Source organism: Muntiacus reevesi, chromosome 3, assembly GCF_963930625.1.
Source record: "Muntiacus reevesi chromosome 3, mMunRee1.1, whole genome shotgun sequence".
Classification (NCBI taxonomy): Eukaryota; Metazoa; Chordata; class Mammalia; order Artiodactyla; family Cervidae; genus Muntiacus; species Muntiacus reevesi.
The window spans coordinates 43,313,695-43,326,700 of record NC_089251.1 but is presented as its reverse complement, the minus strand read 5'-3'; the positions used below and the strand labels follow the sequence as shown (position 1 = coordinate 43,326,700).

At 35.9% G+C, this 13,006-nt stretch overlaps 1 protein-coding gene across 4 annotated transcripts in view; it reads left to right on the top strand.

Moving 5' to 3' along the window:
• The window catches only part of EHBP1 (EH domain binding protein 1), a 340,642-nt gene that overhangs the window by 272,936 nt on the left and 54,700 nt on the right, over nucleotides 1-13,006 (top strand). For 3 of the 4 annotated variants that reach the window (XR_010662331.1, XM_065929074.1, XM_065929076.1), the window contains exon 15: nucleotides 9,680-9,827. Coding sequence is in view for 3 of the 4 variants with exons in the window: in XM_065929074.1 (XP_065785146.1) it covers nucleotides 9,680-9,827 (148 nt within the window). In the remaining variant the exon portion in view is untranslated. The remainder of the gene's footprint in view (nucleotides 1-9,679; nucleotides 9,828-13,006) is intronic. The other variant, XM_065929077.1, reaches the window with a different exon arrangement.

Genomic DNA, 13,006 nt, shown 5'->3' with positions numbered 1-13,006 from the left:
AATGAAAGAAAATGGTTACTGACTTAGAATACAAAACGTTGTATCCCAGATTGCTTCCAGATACTGAAAGGAAAGGCTCATTTAGCAACATTAACTTGATCATACACTCTTATGTTTAGAATTCTTTATTTTTACAGCACTCGGGCAAAACAGATGCTACAATTAAAAATGACCATTTCTGTATCTGGAAACAAAGAGCTCTATTTTTTAAAACTCAAGTATGATATATTCAGTTTTGTGAAATGAATACTAATGAAATATATAAATTCTTAAAATGCATTTCTGTTTTTTCTAAACTAATTCTCATACTTTCTGCTCATATATTATAAATAGATCTCAAACTTAAAATTCACAGTCTGTTTAATATTTTGCCTATGTATTTTAAACAAATCCAAAATTTAGTAGTTAGTACAAAAATAAATGTAATCCCCAGGGTTGATCAAAGATTTAATCTGACCAGATGGGGCAAACTTGAGAAAGATTTTGACTTTCCACTCTGTTTTGCAACAAGAAAGGCTGATTTTTTTCTTTCTTTCTTTCTTTGTTAGAGAAACAGAGATCAGGCCATCCCCAGAGAAATGAGCAGGTGTGGCCATTTATAAGCATGTCTGCTTATATTACAAACCAGCGTAAGAAAAGTTTGAAATGGGTTGAAAAGATCTGCTAAACAGTTTTAATGTTTTACTCTAAATCCTATTTATTCAGTCAAGAACTGATCAAGCTGGCAGGAAAATATCTAGTCTACCCAAACCTTTAAAGATCTTGTAATTTTATTTTTTATTTTTATCTTGGGTTGCAAGTGAATAGGTGCACTTTGGTAATCCTTGCCTCTGGACAAGCACAGATTTTTTTTGTCCTTTCTGAATGCCTAATAACAGAGCTTTGCTTCCTGTCTAATGATGAAAGGGTGGCAGTCAAGTTCTTTCTCTTATTTTACTATAAAACTGAGGAATTTCACGGACCTTTTTGAGAAGAGAATCCAATGAAATATTAGCAGTACTAAGTAAAACCCTTTAAAAATTTTAGATAAGTTAAAATGTATTTAGCCCATGTAATAGAAGTTCATTTACTAAAACTATGAAACACTGAGGAACACAAGTAAGCACAGGATATTGTGTTGTTAAGGGAGTTAAAGGACATGGAATATGGGTTTGTTGGTAGAAATACTCTGCTTTGTTCTGTTATAAATACAGATTTACAAAGACTAAAGATGCAAACTATGTTGAAATAACATATTTGTAAATTTTGTAAAAGCCTATTTCATGATAATGTGTATAGACATGTTTCTTAAATAGAAAGCCTTCTCAATCTATAGTTTTCAACTGATTGAATAAAAATATCTAATGTTATAAAAGGCACCCTTGGGTGGGTAATGATCTCAGCAGCTACACTGACAGTTTCTCATGTTTTAATTCACCTTCACAAATCCATGGCATCATTTTTTGGCTAAAGTAATGTCAGTCAGTGACATTTGCGGCAAGTATCAAAAGGACCCCCCATGGCAGCCATTTTTATTTGATTCTTAAGATCCAAAGGCTGCTGAAAGAACAATTGAATAAAGTTGAGGATTGGAGAAGCTTGATTTTCTTGTTCTCTGTGAAATGAAACTCTAGGCTTTTTCTTCTTCTTCCCCTTAAAAGCAAAAGTCTGCTAGGGGGTTGTAACTGTGTCAAAGCTGCTGGGATGCCACTGCTGATCACTTTAATTACTACGACTAAGGAGGATAAAATTAAAAGTAGCACCATTGAAGCAGTGGAAGAAAGCTTGCCTAGATGTCGGTGGACTGTGAAATATAAAAATTGCATACCAATACATTTTTATGGAAAGGAAACAAGGAATTGCATTACTTATTCTTGAAGAGTTTGTCCTTAAATTGTCAAGTTTTACTAGTGCGTCTATCTATGGCAGATTGTAGACCATTTTAGAACGATAAGGAAAATAGTATCTTGTAGACATGCTGTGAAAATATTTTTTCAGTTTATGTCCAAAGTGGTTAGTTATGATCCATCTTCTATATTTGAATATTTAAATCCGTTGTGTTGAAATACAAGCTTTTTGTACCATAACAGGACTTTCGCCTTATTCTGAAGATGTTAGGTAAGAGGAAAGTGGAGCTTAAATGTACCACATTCAGCACTTTTCTGAAGGCTTATAATTTAAGGTCAAGAGCGTAAGTTTTAAAGAATATAAATAAGTTAATTCCTCTTTACCTCTCTGTTTTCAGTAGCACAAAGGGGTATTTAACCTTATTTGTATACTTACCCAAAAGTAAGTAAAAAACTTGTTGTTTTTTAATCACAACAGCAGTAGGGCTTGAGACAAATTTTCTGAACACCAATAATGTAATAGATAGGACCACCCCTTTGAAATCAGACAGATACTGATTTTAATTCTTCCTGTGCCATTTACAAGATGTATGACCTTGGGCAGTATATTTAAGTGCAATTCCATTTCTGTGAAACCAGAGTGACATTGGTTACCTCAGAGTGGTGAATGGTAAATGAGACAACACCTGTGAACACACTGCACAGGCACACAGCCAGTATTTACTCAAAAATATAGCTTCTCTCTAAAGATTACATCCATCTTACAAAAGCTCGAATGTCCTGTATAAATCAGTCTAACTCTCTTAATAATACTGTACAGAAAAATAAATGCCATCAGACCCATTGTTAAAAATAGGAAACCTGCTTCAATTTATTTAGGTTTATTTAGACTAGGCAAATAAATGAAAGATAGATAGGTTTCCTATGTATTGAATTTTTCAAAAGTAATTTTAAATGACAGCAGTCTTCTAAGTAACTTACATTGCATCCCATTGAAAAGATTCCTTTATTTTTTTCAGCAGATTTGGTAAACAGATGACTTATTTACAACTATGAGTCACTGTCTTCCTTTGAATGCGGAAAGGTGAAAACAGATAACACATTTCTGTATTTGAATAGTTTTAGGCAAACCATCATTGTCAGAAATACTGAAATCTACCAACATACAAAAATAACAAAATAATCATCATCCTTACTCTCTGGTCATTTTATTCCTTTGACATAAACAATATGCTTCCTTTAAGTAAAAGATACAAAGATTTTGTACTATCTATTCTTTAAATAATAATGTAAAAACTGACTTTTAATGAAGCTTTTATATAAAAATTAAGATGAAATAGTTTTATATCAAGGAATCTGGAAATTACTAATACTATCAGTTAAATTGGTTGAATAATCAATTGTTGTAATTACAGGCTTTTCCTTATGACCTTAACAATTAACTTCTATTTTCTCAGTTGGCTCTTTGTCTTAAGAGAACTTAATGGGTAAGAAAACAAACAGCACAGATATGCCATCCCACTGGAGAGCTCTAGGCCCAAGCAAAATTGTCTCTGTGGTGTTAGGACATTAGTAGAAAAGTAAATCAAGGCAATCTGATAGGGAACTAGAATTCTGTCAATCAGGCTCAAGATTTTGTGCTGTGTCCATAAACTTTGTTTACTGTAGGGTTTTATGAGTTGTAACCTGCCCTTGCAGTGTGTTAATGAGACTAAATCTTGCTACTTGAGAATTGAATTACAGCACACCTCTGGGCTAATGGTTATAAACAGAAAGTCCCATTAGGGCTGCATTCTGATTTGTTCATTTGCATTTTTTTTCTATTGTATGGAGAACAATGACAGGTAAATAGGTACAAACAAACAATTTACATGGAAATTGATAAAGTGTCCCTAATTAGTATTTAGATTTGGTTTTATTAATGATTGTCTGCTTTAAATTGCACCTTGGTAAGATCTCAGAAACATTTGCAGATGGGAGAATTATTGGGGGAGGAGGAGAAAATGGTAGCTGGTAAGAAAAAGCTAGGTTCTCATTTCATATTCAGAAAGGTAGACTCTTTATTTCATTTTTATGCAGTTAAGATGACCCAAGACCACTTCATCTTAGTCTGAATCACCAAATTCCAACTCTGCAAGAAGTTATTACTCGTGCAGTGAAATTCACTTAAACCTAGTTGCCTGAGGCATATCAAATAATGGTTTTTATTAGTGCTCTTAACTTTTCTTAAATTTGAAAGATGAAAGTTTAGTGAAAAGCTCAATTTTCCTCAGTTGGTCATGTAATTTGGTACTTTTGGGGATCAAATAGTTTGGAGGTTAAGAGCAGGGCCCTGTAGTCAAACAGACCAGGGTTGGACTCCGAGCTCTAACATCAATTCTAGCTGTGAGATCTTGGAACTCTAAAACTAAATATTCTCATTGGTACAAATTGGGTTGTAAAAATTAAATGAGATCATCATGCATATAAAGCACTTAGCACATAAAAGCTCAAGAAATATGAATCAGTTCAGTTGTTCAGTTGTGTCCGACTCTTTGCAACCCCACAAACCGCAGCACACCAGGCCTCCCTGTCCATCACCAACTCCTGGAGTCCACCCAAACCCATGTCCATTGAGTCGGTGATGCCATCCAACCATCTCATCCTCTGTAATCCCCTTGTTCTTCTGCCCTCAGTCTTTCCCAGCATCAGGGTCTTTTCCAGTGAGTCAGCTGTTCGCATCAGGTGACCCAAGTACTGGAGTTTCAGCTTCAGCATCAGTCCTTCCAATGAACACCCAGGACTGATCTCCTTTAGGATGGACTGCTTGGATCTCCTTGCACTCCAAAGGACTCTCAAGAGTCTTCTCCAACACCACAGTTCAAAAGTATCAATTCTTCGGCACTCAGGTTTCTTTATAGTCCAACTCTCACATCCATACATGACCACTGGAAAAACCATAACCTTGATTAGACAGACCTTTGTTGGCAAAGTAATGTCTCTGCTTTTTAACATGCTGGCTAGGTTGGTCATAACTTTCCTTCCAAGGAGTAAGCGTCTTTTAATTTCATGGCTGTAGTCGCCATCTGCAGTGATTTTGGAGCCCAGAAAAATAAAGTCAGCCACTCTTTCCACTGTTTCCCCATCTATCTGCCATGAAGTGATGGGACCGGATGCTATGATCTTAGTTCTCTGAATGTTGAGCTTTAAGCCAACACCAAAAATCACCATTATCAAGCCTGCCTTTCCTTTTATTTTCTAAGTTCAGAAACACTAATAATAAACTGAGGATTTTTGTGTATTATTATTGCATCTTCAGTTTCACTCTACCCAGTGTATACTACTACTCTAATTACAAATAAGTCTGCCTCTCTAAATATTGAGAAAATTAATTTCTCTTGGTTGTTAGCTCTCTAATCTTTTGCCCCTACCACAACCATCCAACCCAGAAACCTGTCATCTCATCTCTTTCTTCCTTTCCCCCAGACTTTTAAAAAATAACTTTTATTACAAAAGTAATGTGGCTATGTTATAGACAAAAGTAGTGTGGTTATATTATAGAAAGTTAGAAAATGAAGAGAAATTGAGAAAATAAAAATATCACATTTCCATACCCTGATAGCTCCACCATGACAACTTTGTAAATAACCTTCCAGATGTGCATATATATTTTGCCAAAAGGACAAAATTAAGTTATTAATGTATAAACTATTCTTACAGTCATTGTATTTTCTCTCATTTAATACTATGATTATATTCAAATTTCTTTACTTGATTCAGCAGTGTCCTTTATAGCTGGTTTATCCAACCGGTGTCTAACCCAGGACTATACACTGCATCTGGTCAGGTCCCTTTTATTGGTGGGGAAAATGTTTGGTTAGTTGGTTTTTGTTCTGTATTTGTTTTTATAACTCTCTCTTATTAAAATGACCAGGTCAGTTAGCCTGAATATCCTACTTCGTAGGTTTGTTTGTTTGCTTCCTTGTTGTGTCACTTATCATGTTTCTCTATCCCCTGTGTTTATGATAAACTGGAGATTTTATCTAAAGGCTTAGTAGATTCACTTTAGACATTTAGGCTAGAATATTACAGGTGGTGCTTGCTTCATGTGCTTCACATCAAAAAATATGTTACGTATGATTGACTCAACATTAGAGATGCTAAGATTGACCATTAGAGTAGTGGTTTCTAACCCCTGATCTAGTTCCGATCTCTTCATTTAAAATTAGGTTTTCCTCTTACAACCAGGAAATAATCTATATGGTATTACTTAATTAACCACATGATCTAATTATTAATGTGTAAAATAATCCCAAACATAATGGTCTAAAATTATTTTTATTCTCACAGATTCTGTGGGTCAGGATTTCAGATAGGGTACAGTGTGTGTGCTTTGTCTCTGTTCCACATTGTCTGGAGTCTCAGTTGGGGAGACTTGAGCAGTTGGAAGTGACCCAAAGTGGCTAAACACTGAGATTCTGAGGAAGCCTTTATTCACATGTCTGATAAGTGAGCTCAGAAGACTCAAGACTGAACTTGGCTGGGAATGTGAACTAGTGCACCTGCATATAGCTTGGGATTCTCACAACATGACAGCTGGGTTCCCAGAACATATAAAATGCAAGAGTTTCAAGAGAACTGGGTGAAAGGGTATAGCCTTTCCTGACCCAGCCTTGGAAGTCACCTTCAACACATCTACTTTCTGTTGATTATATACAAGTCACTTACACTAGTCCATACTCAAGGGGAAGGGAATTAAATATGTCACCTCTTGATAAGAAAATAGCAAGGTCACACTGCAAAAAGTTTGTAGGATGAGAAATACTGTCATGGCCATCTTTAGAAAATATGTAATATAAATATCCAGTTTCCCATCAAACATTTTCTTAAGAGCTTTAATAATAGTTCATAAACCTTGCTAAAATCATTCTTTTATGTATGGCAAAGTTTCATGTTTTTTTAATTTTGCCTTTTTTAAAATTATAGCTGGCATCATTTTATAAAGTGGAGTTTTCTGTCATGTCATTAACTGGGCTATTTATTAGTTGCTCTAAACTTCTCTTCCCACTGGAAAGACCGGCTAAGTGCTTGATTTTTTTTTTTCTCCAATTACTAATTTTGGGGAATTCTCTTTTTAAAAATTATTTATTTATTTATTTGGCTATGCCGTATTTCAGTTGCAGCACACTAGGTTTTCAGTCTTCATTGCAGCACTTGGGATCTTTAGTTGCAGCATGTGAACTCTTAGTTGTGGTACATGTGATCCACTTCCCCAACCAGGATCAAACCTGGACCTCCTGCTTGGGACCGCGGAGTCCCAGCTGCTGGACCACCAGGAAGTCCCAAGGAGTTCTATTAAAAGCACCCGCAGATGAGTTTATATTTCCTTCTGAGAACTTTTTGAATGTCATAATGAATTGATGAATTTTCACTGATTCATTGTGTGATTTCATTGATTATTCAATTCATTGCAGTAATTGTTTGCGTACTTGTTTGATACTGAATTGTTTCACTTTGTCCACTGGGAGCTTCAAGCTTGTCTCTGGGTCCATTCGATACCCCTGTTAATCTACCCTCATTAATTTTGACAGCTCTCAGTTCTAGCCATCTCAAAATTTGTGAACAGTTGCCTAGGCTTGAACTCCATCAGTCTAGTGCCTGCCGCTCTCTCTAATGCTATTACCTACCAAGTTTGATTGCCCTTTTTAAACATTCAGACTCATTAACCTCTAACATTTACTGCAGTCAGTTATCCCCTTTTTCATGAAAGCCTCTTCATCTTTGATTTTCAGGATATATCAGTGTTACAGTTCTCATCCTTTTCCTTCTCTATCTCCTTTTCCTATTTTTACCTAAAAATAGATGTTTTCCATGATTTAGTTAGTAGGTCTTGTTTTTCTTTACAGTACTTCTTTAGGTGGTTTCGTGTATTCCTGTCACTTCAGGCATTAGCTCTGCAGTCATAATTTGACTTCACTCCCCAGCATCATTTTCACTTCCCAGCTACTTACATCTTGACTCAAATGTCCAACCAGCCTCTCAAATCTTGTCTGTCTTACCCCAGACTTCCAGCCTTTTCCTCTTATAATTCATCTTGGTCTTTCCATTTCTATTTTTGATGCCACAGTTCTAGTTACCCAAGTTTAAAACTTCAGAGTCAGCTTTTTTTCTTCCTTCTACCTCTAATCAGTTACCAAGAATTGGTACAGGTACTAGTTGTAACTCTGATGCATTTCTTACACTTGTCTCCTTCTGTTCCCATTGCCACTATCCCAGTTCTGAATCTCATTAGAGCTTCCTCCTCCTATTTATAAGAGCCTCCTAAGTACTCTCTTTCCAGTCCCTTTATGCCAACCTATTTTACACATTGTTGTTAAATGTACACCTCTGGTTGATCATTTCCCTTGGGGGGAAAAAAAGTTACACACAAAGCAAACTTCTTTCTTCTGAACTCTTTGTGCATTTTAATCGCATCTCCTTATTGTGGCTGTTTTATCTTTCCCTCTGTATTAAAAGCTTTGTGAGTATAAATTATAAATTTTCATGCCTGAAATTTCTATAGCAAGTACCAAACCCCAGTGTGTGTACTAAGGACCAAAGATACAAAGATAAGTCAAATCTATTTCCTGCCTTTGAGTGGCTCAGTTCTACTGAGGAGTCATTTGTGCAGAGTTATAACTTGATATGTAGTGTTTTTAAAAGTAGTCACACATACTACACCTACACACACACACACACACACACACACACACACACACACACACACACACACACACACACACACACACACACACACACACACACACGTGTGGCAACAGAAAAGAAGGAGAACTTCTTTCCACCAGCAAGGAGGACAGAAGAGTAGTCAGAGAAGTTTAGTGGATTTAAAATGAATCTTGAAGAATGAGTAGTGATTAAATAGATGAGAGAACTTTCCAGGAAGATGAAATGATACATTCATTTCAAGTCCATGGATGCATGAAACCACATGATACAAACAATTTGTATAAATAGATGTGAGGTTTTATAGAGTTTGGAAGAGGTTAAGAGAAGGTAACTACAGATATTTTGGGGCCAGATTATTTCAGGCTTTGTTTTGTCATAATAATGCTGCCTTATGTCATATACTTTCCAGTTTTTAATTTCACATTGATTATTTGCAATTCATAATAACCTGTTTTTAGGAGGCAAAACCTAATTTATTTAATTCTCTGTCATTTTTAGTTATTTCAAATATCAAAACCCACACTAGATTTTACTTTTTCTTTTCAGTGTGTGTCTAGGGGGAGAGTAGAAATGGGGATAGTAGTACATCAGTACCTAATTCTGATTTTAAAACTATCAACAATAACTGAGGAACTAATGTGCTATCGTATTCCTGCTGTAGCCCCCTAAAAATACTGTTTTCTATATTTGATCAACATGATGTAGCAGCATTTTCTACTATCAAAAGTTTCCTTTAGTCAGTGCTGTATGCCTTTACTAGAAATGTGCAAGTTAAATTTTAATCTTAAAATAAAAAATGTGTTAATTGAAATTCTTCTTTCAGTATTGTGACTTTTTTCCTAAAAGCCCGGTCATTTTATTAATAGTTGATCCTGCTACTTTCTCAGTAATTATATTGCCAAACATTCTTTAAAGGCTACTTTGAATTTTTAACAGACATTTTAATACAATAATTTGTAAATGTTTTTAAAAATCTGACGCTTGGATGTCTTTTAAAAATGGTGTGACATCCAACTGATACAGAGCATCCTATTTATAATGTGGGCCAAGCACCACGCTGTAAACCAGTTACTATCATGATGATCAGATTGAAAATGAAATTGCATTGCTGTCAATTACTGAGTTGGCAACTGTTCAATATATCTTAGCAGCAAGATGAAGAGCGACGTCGGCAGCTGAGAGAGAGAGCTCGTCAGCTAATAGCAGAAGCTCGATCTGGAGTGAAGATGTCAGAACTTCCCAGCTATGGTGAAATGGCTGCAGAAAAGTTGAAAGAAAGGTCAAAGGCATCTGGAGGTGAGTTTAAGAATCTTGTATCATATTCTACAGACAACCCAGAAATCCGTGATGGACCTTTTGGGACATTTTATTCTTACTTCAAAATGTTGTGCATCAAATACATAAAGTTTCTCACCTATTGGTGGGTTGCTAAAAACTTAAAGAAAACATAGTAAATCAGAAGATGACTATGACCATTTTCAAAATCAACTCTTTGACTTAATTTTTAACAACTCAGGAAATACTTTGATTATGATTAAGTATGATTAGTACTCGAGAAATACCAAGAATATGATTTAGGAGAAAACTCTGACAGGCCTTAGTTTGTGATTCCCCATGATGTCTCATTAATTGTATTAGAATGAGTAAAATGCAATCAAGTCCTCAGCATCTGGATCACAAGACTTGTTAGTGGAGAGCTTTGGCATGAGAGATTTTTACTTTGAACCAGATCTTCGGAAAGTAACTTTGTTTCCAGCACTATAGCGTGACATGTAAGAATTTTTAATAAGTCCCATATGCATTTCTCTTAGTCGTCTTATTTGAAGAGGGTCGTTTTCAATATCTGTAGAAATTTTTCTAAGCTTGATGTTGAAACAAGGACTATATATACATATAATTAAAGGGAATTTTAATTTTACCCCTCAGTGCTCAATTTGGGCACTTTTAACTTGAAATTTTTACATTTTTATTTTAGTAGTATATTCAAAAGGGCTTTTTTATTTCAAAGGTACGTGACCCATTTATCTACCAGAACATGCCAGGTACTTGTTCTGAGTTAATCTTAAATGCTAAGATCACTCTGGAGAGTAGGCAAGTGAGGACTCGAATAAAACCTTAGAGAACTGAAACAAAGGAGACTATTTCTAGGTCAATAATAAGTTTCTTCATAGTAAACTGAAACTTACTGCTGTTATTTCTAATTGATCCCTTATAGTAAAATCTTACTGTTGTAGAGTGTTCCAACAAATGCCTATAGCATGTTACCTTCCAGCCCCATATATATGAAAGCTGCTTTCCCAGATAGCTATGAATCTGTCCATCTGGTATTCTCAGAATGTTTGTTTCTTAGTTAAGTCTTTCATCTTACCTTTTCAACTCCTGTCATTCAGAATTTTTATTACAGTTTCTATACTCACTACTAAAGTTTTATAGTAATGGCAGTAACCACTCACAGCTACATTTATACAATGCTGTTATAATTTGCTTTCATTTATTGTTAGTAACAAGACATTTCTTTGATATCATAGAAATTCCAGATATTCTAAGTAAACCTTAGATGTCTCGGCCTCCTTGTATCTCAGAATGATAAAAAAAAAAAAATAGCCTCATATTCTTGACCCTCCAGATAGACTGTCCTAAAACTACTGATACTATCTCCATGTGACATTGTAAACCCATAGAAGAGTAAACATAAAATAGAGAGGCATCCACTGTCTCTCTTAATTTTTTTTTTTCCTAACAGAGAGCGGATAACAGTGCTAAATGAGTTGTGAACTCTGGGAAGACTAAGGATTAAAATTTTCTGATTAAGGGTATGGGGAGAGTCAGCTATGTAATTGGTCTTATCTCTATAATCCAATCCCAGTTGAGGCTAAGCCAGAACTAGACTAGGTAGAGAGAGTTAGTCAGTGTTACAACCCCCAAAATGGGTAGCTTCCCAGCCTGGTAACTAGGGAAAGTGAAGACCTGATTTTGGCATCATTCAACAGTCAACAAAGTGAATAAAGAACAAGTGAGGCTTGGATCTCTGAAACTAACAAAGTAGTATAGACTATAAAAGGAAAAGCCAGATGAAATGAAGATGGGACAGGGTTCAGCAGATGACTTATGAGAACCTGTTGAAGAGTCAAGACTTGGTCTTCCCTAAGAAGACCAAGGTCATCAGGGCCCACTTCTCTCATAGACCATACCATACCTTGGATGTTGGAAGTGGCCACATATCAGATGGGAGGCTCTTAATCAGAGCTAAAATTGACTTTCAAGTGGTAGAGGCCTATTCCTTGACCTGAATATTGGCCTGTCTTCATAAAAGTGTATGGATCTGACTAGCTCTGCTCTGGCATCAAAGCCTAAGCTGAAAATTTCAAGGCCAGGATGGAAGAGACCTTTAGGTCAAGGGAAAGGGTAAGATTCCTTCCTAGAGTTCAACCATTCATGCATACACATTTATCTGTTTAGTGGTGCCAGCTATTGTGTTGGGCCAGGATTTGGCAAACTTCCTAGCAAGGGCCAGAGTAAATTTTTATAGGCTTTGCAGCCCATATGTTCTCTTTCTTAACTGCTTGACTCTGCCCTTGCAGATTTGAACAATATGTAAATTAATGGGCATGCCTGTTATTTACCCTGAAAGGGTGGTAGGCTGGATTTTGCCCCCATGCTATAGTTTGCTGGCATTAACATAGCAAATTAGAAATTCACTTGATTTCACAGGAGTCTAATTCCTAAATGAAAATGACCCTATGGGGTTGATAAGTCAGGAAAAACAATTAACAAATTAGTGTCCACTCTTCCACTGTCTAATGGGAATTACCAAATCTGAATAAGGAATGGTGCAGAATGAGAGAGGAGTGTGTAGGGACCAGCCTAGATGATGGCCTAGAGAGGGAAATTTTTTGGAAGTGGTAGTCCAGAGTAACAAAGAAGAGGCAGTAGTCAAGAGCTGAAATAATAAGGTGAAAGCGCAACCTAGGGGATGTGTTGAACTTGCTACTCAGATTCATTGCCTGAACCTACTTGAAATGCTTGCTTTTTTCCATTCTCAGCAGCCAGCCTCAGTGAGGAAAAGAAACTTGCTAAGTTTGAGGTGAGGTGTCATGAGCCTCAGGTGTTCACAGAAAATATTTGTAAGTTATTTTAGGTCTCTGAAGTCAGGTATCCAAGCATCCCACTTGCATCCTATTTCAGCCATAAATAGCCTAATTCTTATGAAATAACAGAACCCGTCCAAGGAGTTACAGCTTAGCTTTTACTTATTCTCCTCTTAAAATAATGTGAAGGCTTAGAAGAGAGTCAGGTGATATTGCGGTATTCTACATGTGTTTTTTCAATTTTTGCTTCATTTTTTAGTTGTAGACCTGTAACAGCCTTTTAAACTCCTCATTTTAGGTAACAAACGTACAGGTTCATTTATTATATTGATCTTACTTGGCAAAGTACAGTTGTTTAGGGCCAAAGTGTGATATTTTCATTTTTAG